This window comes from Lactuca virosa, chromosome 6 (genome assembly GCF_052849685.1).
Source record: "Lactuca virosa cultivar CGN04683 chromosome 6, Lactuca_virosa_CGN04683_v6, whole genome shotgun sequence".
Taxonomy (NCBI): domain Eukaryota; kingdom Viridiplantae; phylum Streptophyta; class Magnoliopsida; order Asterales; family Asteraceae; genus Lactuca; species Lactuca virosa.
This window is the reverse complement of record NC_136431.1, coordinates 113,517,519-113,538,465: the sequence shown is the minus strand read 5'-3', so window position 1 is coordinate 113,538,465 and position 20,947 is coordinate 113,517,519. Positions and strand designations below refer to the sequence as shown.

At 31.9% G+C, this 20,947-nt stretch overlaps 2 protein-coding genes across 3 annotated transcripts; both read right to left on the bottom strand.

The window, feature by feature from the left end:
* On the bottom strand, window positions 1–2,217 carry LOC145122835 (uncharacterized). Its single transcript, XM_079058403.1, has 4 exons — window positions 1,542–2,217; window positions 1,193–1,394; window positions 879–1,056; window positions 1–770 (listed from the first exon to the last, which is right to left on the bottom strand). Exons 1-4 carry the CDS (start codon window positions 2,173–2,175, stop codon window positions 288–290), a joined length of 1,497 nt encoding a protein of 498 aa, XP_078914529.1. The 5' UTR covers window positions 2,176–2,217; the 3' UTR covers window positions 1–287.
* Window positions 2,218–17,222: 15,005 nt separating this feature from the next.
* Window positions 17,223–19,934, bottom strand: LOC145119240 (protein CYTOSOLIC ABA RECEPTOR KINASE 5-like). Of its 2 annotated transcripts, none has more exons than XM_079054864.1 (8): window positions 19,786–19,934; window positions 19,032–19,209; window positions 18,706–18,959; window positions 18,449–18,575; window positions 18,080–18,353; window positions 17,838–17,970; window positions 17,670–17,756; window positions 17,223–17,573 (listed from the first exon to the last, which is right to left on the bottom strand). In XM_079054864.1, exons 2-8 carry the CDS (start codon window positions 19,123–19,125, stop codon window positions 17,445–17,447), a joined length of 1,098 nt encoding a protein of 365 aa, XP_078910990.1. In that variant the 5' UTR covers window positions 19,126–19,209; window positions 19,786–19,934; the 3' UTR covers window positions 17,223–17,444. The 2 variants fall into 2 exon arrangements, with proteins under 2 accessions (XP_078910990.1, XP_078910989.1); XM_079054863.1 differs by lacking the exon at window positions 19,786–19,934 and adding an exon at window positions 19,369–19,497.
* Window positions 19,935–20,947: the final 1,013 nt, after the last annotated feature.

Sequence of the window (20,947 nt, the reverse complement as noted above, 5' to 3'; positions counted from 1 at the left end):
AAAAAAGACATCTTTTTCAAAATCCCATCTCAGTTCCCAACTCTATTGTTGAGCTTCATAATCAAATTACTGATAAAAGCATCAATCTTGAAACAAATTCAAGTTTCAAAAGATCATATTTCTCAAAATCCCATCTCATATCACAACTCCATTGTGTTATCTTCATAATCAAATTACAGATGAGAGCATCACTCTTGAAACAAATTCAATTCACAAAAAAACCATCTTTTCTCAAAATCCCATCTCAGATCAAAACTCAAAACTGTGTCACCATCATGTCTTTCAACCTAATTACTTTCTAATTGCCCAAAATACTTTCCCGAAATAGTTGCCAAGATATTAAGCATAATAACTTCATCATCAAGATCCAATTTTTCAGCTCTCAAAGCTGCACATTTTCTTAACAAGCAACGAAGTGAAGCACTTGTGTCAGCATCTAAAGGAGTATCAATAGCTGCACAAAGAGAAAACAACCATGCACAATCATTTCTACATAATGAGCTCATTGACTCCATTGATGTTATCCGTTTCCTTAACATTATCACACGAGCCACGGGTTCCATCTCTACAATGTTCTGCAACCTAGGCCAGTCACAAATGACGGTTTTGTCCTCCGTTTGGCAGGAATCAAGATTTTCTTGAATGACATCATCTGTATGACAGATATCAAGATTTTCTTGAATTACACTGTCAAGAACACTTTGGGAAACAGGGATTGATTCCATTTCTTCAGAAAATACAGATGCAGAAGTTTCATCCTGAGATAATGCCTGAAATTATACAAAAAGCCAAACAATTTATAAATCAAAATCCCATCTCAGATCAAAATATAGCTGCATTTTCTACACAATCAAATGGAAAGGGGAGAACAAACTTACAAGCCTTAGCTTTGAAAAGTCAGCAAGGAAAGCATCTTCCCATTCTTTTGATGGCATTAAATGCTCAGGACATGCTGCAATATCAGGGATGTTGGGCATATAAACAGTTTGTTCTTTGATCAAAACACTTCTTTCAACCTTAACAACCTTCACTTTTGGGATATGCTCAGCTTCCCATCTATGCACAAAAGAGGCCATTAGTACTTAGAAAAATGGTAACTTGAATGATAATTTAATAAAGGACATGAATCTTTAACTTGAAGATATGAAAACAAGTCTTTTTGACAGAAAGAAAGAGGGAAGTGGAACATTACCTTACTCGCCTAAGATATTCTAGCCCATCTTGTGGAGGACCTGAATCAAAATCAGGTTCTCCAGTGACCATAAACGCAGGTCTTTGGATGCTAACATGGTCTGAATCGCTGTCTTCCTCTTCATAGTAATCTTCCTCTCCATCTAAATCACTACCATTTACACCATGCTCCACTTGGTTCATATTTTGAGCTTCATTATTACCTGAAAGTGTTTAGCATTTCAGTCGAAATAGATTCTGAAGTTACACAAAAACATCAACAATTGCATTCCAAGACTAAATGCCATAGCATATAGTGGAAATTGGAAGCTACATGATCAAGAATATAGCAAGAAAATCAAGAGATATACCCTTTTTGTTGGCGAATTGAGGTCGAGGATCAAAATTCACATAATTTTCATCCTGATTGGCAATTAAAGCATCGTACTCCTTGGATGCATCAGGTCCAAGCCCACAGTAAGCCTCAATCCACTTCTTCTTTTGTTCATCAATCCCTACATACCTCAAAGCCTCCATTTCTTCGTTAATGTACACCACTCTTGCCCTATCACCCCTCTTGTCGCAATCACACACACTTTGCCTTTCGAAATCAGGAATCGGATTCTGTTTCAAACCTTTTCCCCTTTTTCGAGGCCGTTTCTCCTTCTTGCCTTCTTTCACATCGTTCCTATTCGAATTACCCCTCAAACCCACAATTTGTTCCTCTTTGCCCTCATCAATCGCTCCAATATGTGATGAATGGTTGAGTTTTGTGACCGGGATGCCGCCGTTTTGAACTAATTCTAGCCCTTGTTCTATGTGTAAATCGTCAATTTGATCGAAAGGACTCAATAAATTGACTTCATGAAGTTCTAGTTTATCTTTTTTGTCTCTAGGGACCAAACCCACCTGGGCATCGATGCTTTCTTGAATACTCTTGATGATCATATCATCTGAGGAAGTATTTGATGTTCCTGATTCCAAAGCGGACGAAACTTCGGCCATCTTACGGTCTATGGGGTTTAGAGTGGAGAAGGTTTTAGAAGTGCTTATTTCCCAGCTGATTTATAGGGATAGAGTAAAAACTAAAAAGTATTTTGCCAAAAAAAAAATGGTGAACTTAGATATAGATTTATATTTTTGACAAAAAATAGGGATCAGCTTAAAATTGTGACTATGATAGGATCAAAGTTCAAACTTTATATTTTGCTGTGAATTTAGTCATTTTTATAACATGATTTTCCCTTTACTTTTTGTTTTTTCAGTTTTTTATTTAAATACTTTTATGATTAAAGAAAATATTACTCCTACCCCACCCTCCCTCTCTTACAATGCAAAAGACCACCACCACCGATCAACATCACCGCCACCGCCAACACCGGCCACCACCACCGCCACTGACATTGATGCTTCCTTTGTAACCTTAATCATCGGAAACTTCAGCCGTCAGAAAGTTTACTAGCGCTACAAACACCACACACATACACAACTCTCTGTCTCACAAAAATCATAAATCTAACATACAAGAACACAATAAAAAACCAGAAATCTTATATACAAGAACACAAACATGAACCTGATTCATAGTACACATATACTATGATGAACCTAAAAATGATTAAAGACAGATGAACGGAAATGATTAAACATAGATGAGACCAAAGTATCAAACACATACATCTATTCAAGATCTGATATACAAAACAAGAAATATGATATACAAGACCCAACACATAAACCTGATTCAACACACAACACTCGCCGGAGCACAACATCACATCGGAGCAACATCATCTTTAAGTCATCTGTTGTTCGAAGCAAAACAAAAACAAGGGTTTCCAGATCTACGCGTTGCCCGGACTAAGTTTTTTTAGGTTAACGGCTATGGTGGTCGTCCGATTTTTCAGATCTGTCATGCACCCACCCTCAAAAAACCAGAACGATAGATTGAAGACATTATGAAGACGACAAAGTTTACAGATCTGGACGGATGTTAGGTGCATAAAGTGCACCTTTTTACATGCTCATTTCATGTTTAATTCAAGTATTGCATGACATTTAGCTTAACATTGCATGCATTTTATATTTTCGGGACATTTTCGAGGATCTATCTACTTTTCACCATTTTTTTTTTGGATGTTTCAAGGGTGTTTGAGGATTTGGGCATGCTTGGGATGATCAAGGGAAGCTCTCTGCAAAGTTTCAGAAGTATTGGAGCAAGATTGAAGAAAACGAGAAATTTGGATTTTGAACATTCACTTAGAACATTCAACGGTCGTGGAATGATTACATTGTCCATTCCACGGTCCTGGAATGGAGTCCTCATCATATCAATCAATTTCCCATTCCACGGCCGTGGAATCTCAAGGCATGCCATTCCGCAGCCGTGGAACGTAATCTAGCAGTTTTCTGGATTTTTCAAGTTCCGATTAAAGGAAGTTTTAGGGCCATTTTCAAGAGAAATTCTAACTTACACTTGGAAAGGCGATTTTGGGAAGTCATTATGTGCTTTGTAAACATTATTTCTTTGATTTTGTAAGTTTGTTTAAGGATTAAACTTGTTGAATTTGTACTTTAATTCAACGATGTCTGACTAACTTTTGTTTGCATTTCCGATTCTAGATTCCTAATTACTTGTTGTTAGATTGTGATGTGAACTATATTTCATGTTTATTATCTAGTGAGTAAATTACACGAATGGTCCCTATGGTTTGGGGTAATTTGCGCGTTTGGTCCCTAACTTATTTTTTTAACTCGGAAGGTCCCTACTGTTTGTTTTTGTTACGCACTTGGTCCTTATTGTTTGTCTTTGTTACGTGTTTGGTCCCTGTCTTACCTAAAAAGACTATTATTTAAATAGGGAACAATGGTGGGGTAGGTAAGGTAAGGTGAGGGGGTGGGGTTGGGGGTGTGTTTATTTAAATAAGTTAAAAAATCAAGGGAAAAGTAGTCTTTTTAGGTAAGACAGGGACCAGGCGCGTAACAAAAACAAACAGTAGGGACCTTCCGAGTTAAAAAAATAAGTTAGGGACCAAGCGCGCAAATTACCCTAAACCACAGGGACCATTCGTGTAATTTACTCTTATCTAGTAATCTTTGATTTGGTCTTCATTATATACTTGAGTTGTACTCTTTTTCACTTGATCAATAAAATTAGGGTTCATATCATGGTTGTTAATCAAATTATGAAATTCGTATATGTTTTATGATTTGCAATTGGTGACAAGCACTTAATTGGTTTCATTAGAATCAAAATTATTGTAATCAAATATTAGATGTTCATATTCCCGAGCTTATGAGGAATATTTGGCATTGTTGATAATAATTGCATGAACGTAAATTCTTTTAGTGATTTGATCTAAGAGCTTGTTTGGATTTTATCAACTAAATGAAGTTTTACTTAAAGATCTTGTTTTGAGTAAAATACTCTTGTCAATTTGGAGATATTAAAGCATACTAATATCTTAATTACCAACCTATATTGAATATAAATTAAATTGATTTTTTAGGTGCATAAAGTGCACCTTTTTACATGCTCATTTCGTGTTTAATTCAAGTATTGCATAGTATTTAGCTTAACTTTGCATGCATTTTACATTTTCGGGACATTTTCGAGGATCTATATAATTTTCACCATTTTTATGGATGTTTCAGGGGTGTTTGAGGATTTGGGCATGCTTAGGATGATCAAGGGAAGCTCCCTGCAAAGTTTCAGAAGTATCAGAGCAAGATTGAAGAAAACGAAAAATTTGAATTTTGAACATTCACTCATGACATTCCACATCTGTGGAATGATTACACTGTCCATTCCACGGTCATGGAATGGAGTCCTCAGCATATCAATCAATTTCCCATTCCACGACCATGAAATCTTAAGGCGTGCCATTCTGCGGTCGTGGAACGTAATCTGGCAGTTTTCTGGATATTTCAAATTTCGATTAAATTAAAGAATTTTGGAGCCATTTTCAAATATGATTTAATCTAACCTAGAAAACTCATCAGTGGTATCAGAGCCTAAGATTTTCTATTATATGTGCATTAGTGAAAACTATAGAAATCGAAAATCTGAGTCCTATCACGGCACGACCCGAGATAAACTCGAGGCATATAAAGAGGAAATACCACTACATTCAAGTTAGAGTCGAGGATGGAGATCTAGTTGTGATATGAATACCATCAGAAGAAAATTCAGTTAACCCGTTCACAAAAAATGGATGACCAAGGAAAGACATAGTTTTCATGCTAGGAGCATATGCATGAGAGATGATGTAAATTTTAGTAGTTAGTTGATTAATTTGTAACATTTAGAAAAATGAAATGAATTTTTTAATTGTTATGGTGATTAAAGTAATGGAGATTTATTTATGTTCAAGTGTGTGATACCATTTACAGTTAATTTATTATCGTGTTTCGTTTTTGCATGTTTAGATCCCCACTTCCCGAGTATTAATATACTCAAACTCCACAATCGATCATACTCTTGGGAGTAAGTATTGAATTAAGTTTGTCATGAAGTGTTAGTAGATTGCCTATAGTTATTAGACATGCATGAAGATTTTTTCTAATGTTCATGTGTGCGTAATAGTGATTTAAGTATTGGAGAAACCCACACTCAAAGAGATTACTTCATGGATTCAATCATGAGTGATTCTGAGACGATAATATCTTTTATTCTTTAAATGAAGAGACATTTGAGTTCTTTGGATTCAAGTTGGTTGTGTATCAGTCTTACTTAAATGCTACATGTAACTAGTGGTCAGTTCGGGTAAGTCTATGCATGATTTAATGAGTAGGCAAAAGCTATGCAGTTAAAATTTATTTGTTCCTTTTTCGCCTTAGTGGGAAAAGCGATATCGTGGGCCCCTCGGTGATTTGACGATGACATTAAATTGTTAGGTCTGGCCAGGACTGAATTGATGTGTTCAATTAGTAGTTTGATTTGATCATCATAAATCGAAAACCGAGAAACTAAATGTTGAATTGTTAGTTTGATTCATTATCCATGACTCAGTTCACAATAATATCTTGTAGAACAAAAGAATAACTGATCACTTATCTAAGGACTGGCTTTTGATTAGATCAGAGTTTGATAGTTGTTGTGGAAAGCACGCTTTGTTGGGTATTCGAAGATTATTTGACCAATAGTAGTTAATGACATGTCCAAGTGGGAGACTATTGGAAATATGTGTCCAAAGCCATAACTAATTGGTATAACTTTGGGAATAATAACAAAGTCCTTTTTGGGTTTCCTTCAAGAGTTAAAATAGTTAGAACTAATTAAAAAGATTGAGATAAATAGTTTATTAGTTTATTATAGGTTAATAAATTAATTAGAAACTAGTTAAAATTAATTAGAATTAATTTAGAATTGATTTGAAAGTAATTAGATTTAGTCTGAATGTGTAGGGACCGATTGGTAATTGTTCAGTTATTGAGCAATAGGAATATTCTAGATGGTCCAGAAAGTGGACGGTTTTATGGAGGTTCCAGAAAAGTTCTAAAAGCTATTCAGTTAGTTAACAAATAAGGAAAAAAAAATTGAATCAAGATTAAATTTGATTATTTAATTGATTCAAATCATGGTTATCTGGAAAATACAATAGATATATAAAGACCCCTATAGGCCTCAGAAAAATTGTACATACTCTCCATAAGGTCGAGAAAACCAATTTTTCCAACCTTTCTCCTCTCTCTGTTAAAGTTCTAGGGTTTTTAGTTTTTTGGGTGTGTGTGTCACACCCCCAAACCAAAGCGGCGGAAACGTTCGGGGGCGGAGGACGTCATGTGTAGTATCACAACAATTGAATAATAGTAATCAAAGCAACAACAACCATTGTATTAATAGTAATATGTTTACATTGCATTTGAATCATACATGATTGACACCAAAAGTAAATAACAAGTAAAGACTCGAAGCTACTATGCTCCATCTTCTTGAACCCGGTGCGTGTACTTAGTGTATATAAATCATATACAATCCAGATCGAACAAACAATTGATTGTGTGGTTCTGCCCCAAGCCCACAACCAAACAAGGAACAGGAAAGAGGCGGAGACCACACATTCCACTGGTTGTCGGATCCTCATGTACATAATCCTGAAGTATTCACTAGATACTTACAAAGTTAATTATATTGATCCTTTGATATCTGTTGAAAATGTTCCTCAAGAAAATCCAATATTTTCTTATGAAAAGTATGATTAAACCCATTCTTTCTATAACTTCTTGGTTCATACTAGTTACGCATAAACCAATATCGGATGTTAATGTCATATTACCCTAATGTACATACTAAGTCATCACATAGTTACTAACCCTGTTGACTGTTTGTTAGGTATATTATTACGTGAACGAGTCGTTGCTTCACCTGCAGATTCTTATAACCATACTATGGACAACCAACATTACGACGTACTCGGACATACGTCGATAAAAATGACGTTTGTCACCCTAGGTTGACTGTAGCTAATAGTCAGGGTGCGGGATTGTCACTCTCGTATAGATCTATACACAAACTCACGCTCTCCCTCTCAGGAGACTCTGGTTACAAGGCGTGTCACACTGTTGGCTCTCTCAACGAATCCGCGAATAATACTATGAAAACCCTTTTTGTTATGAATCCTTATAAAATAATATCTTTTATCTCATAATTCATAAGTTTGTTTCCTCTGTTCTGAAGATTGTGTTGTAATGTTTGTATTTTAACATGTTTATAAAAACTGTCTGCAAATCTAGTAGTAACTACGTTTACCATGTTTAGTAAGTTCTATGTTCAATGTATGCTAATGATAGGAAAATATAATAAACCAAATTATATTTTTAAACACAAGGTTACTTGTGCTTTTACTTGTATTCCCCCCTGAAAACATTAAAAACTCGGAAAATATAGGGGTATGAACTCACCGTTAATTGTGTGCAAGCGTCGAATCAATGAACTGGAAACGAAGACCCTCGAGTTGTTGTACGTGGCACTTAACGAAATCCTAATAAAAATTAAATACATATATGTATCTAAATTAGCGATTTCATTAAATAAAGTGTTGGAAAAACACTTGCTTTCAGTTAAGAAATGTTACCGAGACTTGACTGAATCGAGAAGACGAGTTTTTCACTGCTTAAGTGGCGTGTACGGCCGTGAACAGGGGTGTACGGCCGAACAGGCAGTGTACGACCGTAAACAGGGTGTACGGCCGTGAACACTTCTTTGAGGGGTGTACGGCCCTTTGCAGATTTGAAGGGTGTACGGCCGTACACTCAAGAACAAGGGTGTTTGATTTTGAATAAAATGTGTTCCAGATGCTCCCAATCGATTCCAAATGACGATTTTCGATGTTTTTCGGAAGAAAAGAGGTGTTTTTAGTGTGTACGGTCAGAAGTTCTAGAGAGAGAATGAGAGAGTTTTCGGCCAAGAGTGTTCAAATGAGGGTGGGGGTCCTGTATTTATAGGCTGGGGGTATGGTCGGTGGTGGGGTCCACCTGGCACCAACTGTACACGGGTGTGCGGCCGTACCCAGGTGTGCGGGTGTGCAGCCGTACACTCACTTAGGCCGAAAACGGGTTTGTTTTTCAAGGACTTCGGGTTTTCGCATGATTTGTTTCTGACTCGCTTATATAAATTTAATTACATAACACTAAATGATTTTCCAAACCGAAGGAAGTTGACGGAACCCATAAAATTTTATTAACGAAATTTGGATAACGGAAATGGAAAAGGTTTGGGTTGTCACAGTGTGCCATTAAAGACATTCTACTTTAGGTGCTAGACTTTCCAAAAGCAATAAGGAGATCGAAATCATCAAGTGTTCAAGAGACAAATTCGAATTTGTCAAAAGGTTAGTAATACAAACCCTTTCTTTAGTTTATAATGCTAGTTTTGAAAGTACGTTATCATAATAGTAAAACCTAGATCTTAGGGTGCATGTATACTTAGAGTTTATATCAAATGCTTATGTTGCCTAATTTTAGTGTATAGATGCCTAATAAACCCATCAATAACATCCAAAAAATATATATTAAAACTATTCACAAAATTTATATACCTGGTCAGTGTGAAAACAAAATTCATTGTGTATATAGGTTTTTAGACGTTTGATCAATTGACGTATGTAGAATGGTGAAAGCCTTTGATTTGATGAAAGTCCTCTTGTCACAGTTTACAGAATAATGAAATTTGCCTTAAGTTTGTTGAAAATCTTCCATCTCCGATTACAATGTTTTATATTCATGAAGAATATGTATAACAACGATGATCTACGAAGGCGGTCAATTATAAAAGCAAAAACAAAATATTTTATCATCAAATATGGAATGCGTTTTGTATCTTTCAACTTTTACGTCAAATATGATGTCTTTGACATCTTTCAATTTCAAAGGTAAGACAATCTTTTAAATAATTTACATATATGAAGTTATAACATTGTATAACACAAATTATAAGAATTGTAAATTCGAATGACTATATAAATTTGAATAGCTCTTTGTACAATACAAAAATAATATTTTTGGAAAAAATGTATTATTAATAGTTATATAATAACAATATTTGAACGACTCTTTGTATAACACAAAAAAAGTTATTGAAAAAAGATAATAATAATAATAATAATAATAATAATAATAATAATAATAAATTAAAACTAGAACAAAAAAAGCTAATTTTATATATACCCAAATTGCTTTGTGTCCCTTTTTATGTGAGTGTGCACCCCCATTGATTTGATTTTTTATGTGAGTGAAGGATAGATATAATAATATAAATATAAAAAAAAAAAAAGACAATCCAAAGATAACAATAAGTAATTAAGGAATACCATAAGTAAGTGTTGATTTAATGGAAAATATATCAATAGTACTATTAAGTAATGGGGGAACTTATATTATGACCCATAAAATAACTTGGTAACCATCTTTCCTATGATAAATGATGCAGATCTTTTTGACTTATAGATAACCAGTAAAAAGAAACAAAGCAAGAGCATCTCCAATGAGATGTTTTTTATAGTGTATTATTTTTTGCTTTTTTTAAATTACCACTTAATACCATTGAAGCAAACAACTTTTTTGTTTTTTTATTTTGACCACTCAATATACATTGAGTGTTCAATATAGTATCATATTAGTAAACTTGAAGTATTACTACAAGAAATGAACCAAATCAATAAAAGTTTTAAAGATATTAATAAAGACCTGATAAATCAGTATTTGAAAAAATTAAATGAAGTTAGAAAATGAGTTCTAGTCAGAAACAGAAGATTATATATCAACAGATATAGATAACTTAATAACAAAAATAGGAGAAATAAATATTAATAATGATTTTATAAACTTAAAACCAGAAATAAAACAAGAAGATTTTAATCCTAATATTAATGTAATTCCTAGTTCTAGTAATCAAATACCTCTAAGAAATGAATTAAATAAACTTAGTAAAATCAATGTTGCAGTAGCATCAACTATAAAAAATGATGAAAATTATATAAAAATGGAAATAAACCAATTAACCATTTCTATTTAGATATAGATTGTATAAGTAATACACAATAAGCAATTGATAAATGGGAGACTGTCCTTAGAATAAGTATTGCAGTAAATAAAATGGACTTTGAAACTTCAAAATTATTTTTGGAAATTTTTTTACTAAATAGCGCATTAAGATTTTGGCAAAATATGAGTCTTGAGACTAGAAATCTTATTTTTATGGACGATGACAAAGCACAAATGATAACAAGATCTACAGAAGCATTTACATTAGAATTTTATGGTGAAGCAAATGTTTTTAAAGATCCAACAACAGTCTAAAAATATACAACTTTATACAGATTATAATTATGTGATATGTGTGAAATTTAAAAATATATTTGTGTCTTTCAGGATTACTATATATATATATATATATATATATATATATATATATATATATATATAACCAAGTATCAAATACAAATAATTTCCTACCATTATTTTTTGCTAAAATACGTGAACCTTGGGGGCAAAAATTAATTGAAACATATAATCCAGGAACTGCTGACACTTTAGGAAAAAAGAATATCTCACCGTAGAGATAAACTAAGTGAATGGTATGGTAATGCAATTCTTGCTAAAATAACTAATGGATTAAGAAAAAGAATTTCACTATGTTGCGACAAGCCAAAGATGTCACTTATGATAGGATGTGATAGTTCATATTACTATGGAAAGATAAAAAGAAAATTTAAAACGAAAAGACTATATAAAAAGAAATACTTTAAAAGAAGAAAAACAAAGTATTATAAAAGAAAAGGTTACAAGAAAATAGATAAACCTACATATAAAAGAGGACCAAAACCAAAAGAATGTCCATGTTACTATTGTAAAGAAATAGGACATTATGCTAATAAATGCCCAAAAAAGTTTGATAAAAATAAAAAGAAATTTGAAATAGATGAAGATATAGAAAACATATAAACTTTACATTATCTAATTATTCGGGATTTAAAACAATTTCCTTACAAAAATTAGGAATTAATCCCAGAAATCATCATTTATTTTATGGATTAAATATCCAAAAAAGAGCCCTACAAGTATCCATGACCTCTAATAAATTCATTATACCAATGTTTTTTAAAAAGATATACAAGACAAATTACGAAAAAAATAAAATATGAAATAAAAAATACCCTTGAATGGATACATATAGGAGCCATACAAATAATAATAATAAAATCAACTTTTAAAGAGGAATTAGATACTCCAATAGAACTAGCAATAATGGACAACAAAATCCAAAATAGAGAAGAAGCATGCTTAAGGGTTCTCAGGGGAAATTTACAATATGAAAAATTAAAATTTAATATATACCCTAGAATTTCTTATCATATACTAGACAAAGATTTTGATAAAACTTTAAGTTTAATACAAGATTTCAAAAGAAGTGATTTCTTTAAACAGTAAAATAGGTCATATTCAATAACATATGATATTTCATATGCAATATCAAATACACATCACTCAGATTGTTTTATAGTAAAAGACACAATTGATTTTCCTTATTTATTTAATGATGTATGTCAAGTACAAGTATCAAGTATTGCTAAACTAGAAGAAATTGAATCAAGACCCTTAGATATTGACTTACAAAATAAACCATTACTAATATCTAATTCTACATATCCAACTTTATCCTTTACAAACACCAAAGTAAATAGTAAGCCTTTAAAAGAATGAATATATTCAGATAAATACAATAACGAAATATTAACCAAAGATAATAATTTAACTTATAAAGTAGAAGGAGAATATTTTAATGGAATAAAGTTTGTTCCTATTAATATACTAATAGATATTGGTGTAAAAGAAAATTATATTAATAATAAACTATGTACCCAAATACAAAAGTATAAATTGATGAGTTATACCAATATACTAATTTTAATGGTCAATTGCATATTATAGACGAAGCAATTGAAACATTACTTAAATTTGGACAAGAAATTATCCCAATAAGATTACTAAATGCAGATGCTAATGATACATCAGAAATAATGTTAGGATTCACTTTTTTAGAAAAAGTAAAACCATATAATATAACACCTTATGGGCTAAAAATAACATATAATGAAAAAAATAATATATATACCTAAATGACAAGTCCATTAAGTATTTATATTCCCATAGGATTAACTTATAAAAACTACAAGGCTGAATACTTTGCAGCATATATAGATAATGGTGTTGGCACATATATGTGCAAACCAGAATGCTTTCCAAAAGAATATCAACAGTTAAAACCTACAAAAGGAAAGGATATATCAAATAACAATTTAACACTCACCAAAGGTATTGAACAACCAATAATTCTATTAGGATCCTACGTGATAAAATGTCCACCATTTTATTTCCATAACAATGGTACTGATATCTTATTAGCCAATAATTTTTTACAATTATTCCATAAAATTACATATGAAAACATACTTAGACAAATAATATTCAAAATGTCATGCCATCATCTAATAGTTGTAAAATGCTTAACACAAGCTTATGCAAAAAGATATCCAATTGACTTTAAACCCCGCACAACCCAACGTGGTGATATAGGCTACAAACAAAAAGTGATAATCCCAAAACGAACTCCATTATTAAAATATCAATTACAATTAAAACTAGATGTAGACATAGAACATATTAAAAATAAAATAAAGCAATGTTATTCTGAAAATCCATTACAATTTCGGGAGAAAAACAAAATAACAGTTAAATTAGAAATGAAAGATAAAGATAAAGAGATAAGAATCAAACCAATGAGATATAATCCTGATGATCAAAATGAATTTAAAATACAAACAAAATAATTGTTAGATCTTAAATTAATCAAACAAAGTCATAGTCCACATAGTTCTCCTGCCTTTATGGTTAAAAAGCATGCAGAAATAGCCAGAGGAAAAGCTCAAATGGTGATAAATTATAAAAAATTAAATGATAATACTGTATTTGATGGATATTTTTTTACCACATAAAAAAAGTCTAATCAATTGGACTAGAAATAAAAATATATTTTTAAATTTTGATTGTAAAAGTGGATTTTGGCAAATAAAAATGCATCCATATAGTATTTCGTATACTTCATTTTCAACCCTTCAAGGACAATACGAATGGTTTGTTATGCCTTTTGGATTAAAAAATGCTCCACAAATATTTCAAAGAAAAATGGATGATATATTTAAAAATCATGATTTTATTTTTGTTTATGTTGATGATATTCTAGTATTATCAAATGATATACAATCACATTTACGACATTTAAATACTTTTGCAGATATATGCATTAAGAAGGGATTAGCTTTATCCGAAAAGAAAAATAAATTATTACAAGACAAAATAGAATTTTTAGGAATGAAAATTGATGGTAGTGGGATAGAACTTCATAGTCATACACTTGAAAAAATAATTGTTTTCCCCAATAAATTGATAGATAAAAAACAAGTACAAAGTTTTCTTGGAATACTTAATTATGCTTCTGATTTTATTAATAATATAGCAGCATTAAAGGAAACCCTTTCAAGAGTTATTAAAAAAGGATAGAGTTTTTAGCTTTGACAAGGGTTTAGAAAAGCAAGTAAAAAATATAAAAGTAAGTTGCAAAAATTTACCAAAACTCCAATTACCCAAAAGAAGATGATGACTTAATCTTAGAAACAGATGCTTCTGAAAATTATTGGAATGGAGTTCTTAAGAGAATAGATTATAACCCTAAACATGAAAAGGTTGGTGAAAGTATATGTCGATATTGTTCGGGAACGTTTTCTGATATACAAACTAGATATCATATTAATGAAAAAGAGTTATTAGCCGTAGTTAAAAGTTGTCAAAAAAAATTTATTACTTTTTATTACCAAAAAACTTTTTATTAAGAACTGATAACACCCAGGTAAAAGCATATATAAAAAATAATTTGCCTTCTAAACCTGAATATAAGAGACTCATAAGATGGCAAACACTTTTATCTGAATATATTATTGATATTGAAATTGGCAGATCTAATAAAAATGTTTTAGCAGATTTCTTAACCAGAGATGGAAGAACAGATTGAGAAAATCTTGAATCTCCTCATTGCCATGGATGCACAGATAAGCGCAATCAAAGAATATGCATCAGACATTATTTATATTGCTAATCTGCCTAGCAATGCAAAATAAGTTACTACTTTACTACTCTCAGTTACTGAACTGATGGAAAAGAGAACAAACAATTATGATACATATAATAAAACTATTATGGGTATAATCGAAAATTTAAAATTCCAAAAAGATAATACACCTCCTTCTTCTACAGGGAAATCAATTTCTGAAGACAAACATATACCAGCAGATTCAAAAATTACTGAAGATCATATTTTTTTGAGACCTCAGACTGCGAAAAAGATTCCCGATGAAAAAAAAAATCGGTTTAATTTTACAAGTCAACATTCATTTGTTGAAATACAAAGCTAAAAAATGAGAGAATTATTTAACCTATGTGATAAAGGTTTTAGATATGTTGATTTTTTTGGGATTTATCCTAGAATTAATTATTTACAGGATTCTCCACCCGAAGAAATCAGATATTGGTACGATTTTAGTGCCATAAACTCGATATATCTCATATCTCCAGATTTCGTGAGATAAAAATGTTACCACAATGGATAATAGAGAGTGTAAAAAAACTGTTATATGAATAACCCTACTATATCCCCAAAAGATATTATGGTCCTTAAATTCGTGTCAACGGGACCAGATTTTTATGAAGAAGACATATATCCTTCATATGATTTCATGCAGATAAGAAAAGCATAATCATTTTCAATTATTGCAGTAAGGCAGAAAAAAGAATTTATAAAATTTGATGAAAAATATATTCGTTATCGAAGAGCTATAGGCATCAGAGTTATTCTCCAAGCCATGCAAGCCAGTTTTAAAAAAGGATTTCGTACGTATGGTGGAAATATATATTCGCCAGTCATGATATCATTTGCTAGGGAATCCCCTAGATCAGCAATTCAATACTTACAAGCAAAAATAAATTTACTTGATAGATGTAAGATAAAATCAAGCCCACAAGCACAAAGCAGAATCTGTTAATACAGACAACATACTAAAGATATTTGTCCAGCATGTACTTCATCAAAAGATCAAGATAAAGCCTCGTCATCAAACTCTTCAACAAATTTCGATGACATAGATTGATTGTGGGTACCATGTAGTGACAAATATGTAGATACTAATGGATAAGTCATGTTGACTTAAGGAGACAAATATTATACACAAGCTATAAGGATAAAACTTACACCTGGGAAAAGAAATGGATGCATCTTGCATGTGTGTGTCATGCATGCATGAAAAACCTCTGACATGAAGATGATAGGTGTTGAAAGAACTGAAGAAAGGGATGAGTCTTTGATGTATGTACCTAGTGCTATAAATAAAAGCCCAGTATTATAGAAAAGGGCATCTTTTGTAATCATTGTTTTTCTATCATGTTATCTTGTAAACCCACCTTTGTAACAAAAATAATGTTTGAATAAATTCTTCTTTTCCTTATATTTTCCTGGAGTCATATAATACTATATGTATTTTCCACTATAGAAGAAAAACCCCACAAAAATCCATACTTATTATCCATACACCTAACGTAGGAAATGAAATTAGGTTGTGTTGAGTATTGTTGAAAGAGCTAAAGGAAGTTACCTATCCAAAATAGGTTGGAGGTGGAATGCTCGGTAAAAGTCTCGTAGTATAACCCAACAATATTCCGGTCAAAATGGTAGTATAACCCAACAATATTCCGGTCAAAATGGAAAAAAGGTACGGAAGCATGTGGGACCCTTTTCTTTTTATAATGTGAAAATATTATTGTTCTATTATTTAGCTCTTGGTGATTATAAGGAAACTTGTTAAAAAATACTTTTCTCTTGAATACATCAAAACAAATTAAAAAACTTTTATTATTTAAATTAAAGAATGATATTAATCTTATATCCGTTAACTAATTTAAATCTAGTATTTCTAATGCTGGAAAGTGATTTACGAATTGACAATTTAGATTTACATTTAAATCCACCAAATAATTACCAACTATAATTTTTGTTCTACAAGTAGGTATATAAATAAAGACTTGATGTAGTTGTATTTTATATTTTCATGTTAAGATATGATTTGTGTTTAAAAAGGCTTAATTAAATTAGATGTTCTATAAAACATTTTAGGTAGATGAGGGTAAATTAGTTAACTTTATAGAAAAAATTATTAAAATAAGTTTAAAAATTATTAAAATAAGTTTAACTATTGGATAAGTCATTTATTTAGAATTCAAAATTAATAGATAATAAGATGACAATAACTTTAAGTTGTAACATAGGTTAACCATTGAAGATACTTTAATATCGGTTTAACTCAGGATCTTTTTGTCCTCTTCGAAATTTTCACATCTTTTTGGACTTTCAAAAAGTTTTCATTAAAAGCTGGAAACATAAGTAGAGAGATGGAAAAACATAGAACACCACCAAATGTGTAACACCAAAAAACAAAAAAAACAGTAAATTACTTGAATCACCCTCAAACCATGTTTCCATTATTAAACAAATCTTGACAAACCAAAACTACGCAAAACATGTCCACACCCTTCCATCCTCAAACCAAAAAAAGAAATATAAATCCAAAGAAAACACTATTATATATGCGCGTATAGCTCCCACCATCAACCATGATCATGATCAACCAAAACATAATAATCCATTTATGTGATTTGAGACATTATTATTATTAGACTTCAGCAGCAGCAGCAACAGGTGCAGGAGCCCTCAACAGTGGTTGAAGAGCCTTCACAACAATGCTCATATTTGGCCTAAACTCACTCTCATACTGCACACACAATGCAGCTACAGCTGCCAACTGCAACATCATACAAAACAAAACAAAACACATCTTCTTTTAGTTAAGTCAATGTCTGATTGAGTCAAAGTTTGACCGAGTCAGAACTACACCTACCTTTGCAACTGCTTTTGGAGGGTACTCTCCCTTGAGCCTTGGATCCACACATTGCTTCACCTTATCTTCACTTAACCTTGGTGTAGCCTATATATATTATTATTATATTATTAATTATATATTTATGTCACAAAACAAAGTTAGTTTAAATTCCAAAATAAAACTGACCCAAGTGACAAGACTCTGTTGTCCACGTGGCATTGTGTGATCAACAGGTTTCCTACCAGTTAGAAGCTCAAGCAACACAACCCCAAAGCTATACACATCACTTTTTTGTGTCAATTGTCCAGTCATTGCATATCTACACAAAACATTTTTATTAGTTAAAGATTTTCTTTTTTCTTTTATGATCAAACATGAAAAAGGGTTTTTAGAAACATTATTATTATTATTATTATTATTATTATTACTCTGGTGCATGATAGCCAAAAGTTCCCAACACACGAGTTGAATGCAATCTAGCAGCCATATCTGGTGCTTGATTTGAAAGGTTAAAGTCTGCAATTTTGGCTCTCAAGTCTTCAAAAAGTAGCACATTGCTTGACCTAATATCTCTGTGAATTATTGAAGGTTGAATCTTTTCATGCAAATACTCCAGTCCTTTTGCTGCATCAACAGCAATCCTTACTCTTTGCATCCAATCAAGAACAGGACCTGGTTGTGCTCCTTGCACCCCCTTCCTACCTGTATGTATACATATACATATACATATACATATACATACATTTAAAAACATATAAACTATTAATTAAAATATGAAAAATGAAAAGTTCACATACCATGCAATATGTCATGTAGAGATCCCATGGTTGCAAATTCATAAGCCAAGACACGTGTATTTCCCTCAACACAGTAACCACACAACTCAACAAAGTTGTCATGCTTCAGTGTTGACACCATTGAAACCTTGAATAGAAAGAAAAACATTATTCATAAAGAGAAATGCAAGAAATAGCAATGTACTTTCATGTAGATTTTTTAAAGTACAATGTTGTTATAGTAAGAAATTGAAAAAGGAAAGGATAGTTGACTTTACCTGAGTCAAAAACTCTGAATTTGATTCAGCCTCTGGAGAAACATCAAGTTTTTTCACAGCAACACTTTTTCCATTATTTAAGTTTGCAAAATAAACCCTTCCATATGAACCTTCACCAATCAATGCCTTTGATCCAAAATTCTCAGTTTTTTCTTTCAATTCATCGAGTGAAAGTGAAGGCACTTCAATTGTTGGCACTGCTTTCTGAGCATCATGTTTGACAGGAGGCGGTAGTTTTGAGTCCTTATGTTGCCCTACATTAAAAAAACTATCATCTAGTTGCCATTACAGAACTTATTAAGAGATTTAAGTCATAAAAAACATACCATCATTGTGATCATTGTGATTTTTTATCAATCCATTTTCATTTGAAGGATAAGATTCTTCAACTTGACAAGTACAACACAGCCACCTCCGCATCCTATCTCTCTTCCTCAAAATTAGATCGTCTTGAGCCCTTGCTTTTCCCAAACGTAAAAAGTGTCCAGGAGGTGGGGCGTCTGCCTGCATAAGAATTTCATGGAAATCAATCTTATTTATCAGCGATATGTGCTTAATAGCGAAGATCATAAGGTGTGACTATGTATATTTATCTATAGATGAGTTTCATATCAAAGATCTCAACCACATGCTTCAAATTTTAACAATCGTATGAACTCTTACCACTAAACCACAGAGAGGACGACGAGGATCCATCGCCGTGTTAAAATTATAACCAGAAAACAAACAAATCCAACAAAAAAGAAGAAATTGAGTACTAGTTTTCTACAAGATTGTGATGTTGCCACCGACAATAAAATTAAAAATTAGGGGAAAATGAAACCCAAATGGGGGAAATCGCACAAAGATTCAACAATGAAACCCAATTGAAGATCAATTAGAAAGATTCAATCTGAAGCGTAACGCCTAACAAACCAAAGACGATCCGGTAATCAAAGACTATAAGGAAGCGGTTGAAGGGTTCCTTTCGAATCTAATTGAACAGGACAACAGGAATCACAGCAAACCCTTCTTCAAAAACTCAAAAAGCAACCATCGCCGAAAATAATAAATTAAACAGCACGCAATTGAAAGGCTTACCTGTCTTTCGAATGCCTTTTGTGTTGTCACTTTGTAGTTCTTGATTTAGGGCTTTGTTTTATTGTATTTCAGAGGATCGAGAGGTTGTGGAAAGACAGATAAGCAAGAAGCGATTACAAAGAGGAGGAGGAGAGAGAAAGAAACGGGCCGTTAGAGAGAGAAATAATGGGGGTTTAAATTAACAACAGCAGAAGGCGGTGTTGAATTCGATCGAAACAGTGACTTTTTCATGGGTGAAAAATGAAAATGAAATTAGTGTTGCAATGGTGAAATAGATGACAACGATATGTCTCTATCAAATAATAAAGACAGATATTATTGATTTTTATAAGATTAAATGCATATTTGTGATATTATGTTTTTATTTTTTATAATTCATTTGATACAATAAATTGTTATATGAATAGTAAAAGAATTAAAAGTATATTATGAATTTGTATTGCCTCAAATAAAAAAAAAACAATACTAAATACTACGGGAGAATTTCGTATATACCCTTATTAAACATTAAAATATCGTATTTGCCCGGTCTAAAATCTAAATATCATATTTGTCCTTCTTAACTTTTTAAAATATCATATTTACCCAAATATGTTTTTATAATAGTTTTTAATATTATATAATCCTTTTTTATATTTAAAAATCATTAAAATTGAAAAAAAAAACAAAAAACAAAATGGACCACATTGCCCTTGTCTTTTAAATCAGAGGAGCTGTTAACAGAATAATGAGATTTTACCTTTCAACATCTTCTTCACAATCATCGGACCTCTCGGCTCTCGCTGTCTTCCTGTTTTAATATGATTTTTCACGACTCTCTTCCATATATGCCCTTCGTTTTTGGCAAAATAATTAGTCAAAAGATATAGAAAGAAAGCTCGATTAGATAAGAGTGAGAATTGTTTGACTTTTAGGTCCAACAACATGTACGTTCCATGATTATAATGTTAGTAATTGACTTAAATTCACACTAACATGTTAACATTATTCTCTCTGTTGGTTTCAACGATTACAAAAAATGAAGAAAAAACTAGTAGCAACAATGTGCTGAAGAATACTCAATTTTCAAAAGAGAGAACATTTAGCATCAAGTCTAATTCGCCAGAAATTCAGAAAAAAGATCAAAAGCGCATACCATAAGCATTCCCAAAATTTAATTCAC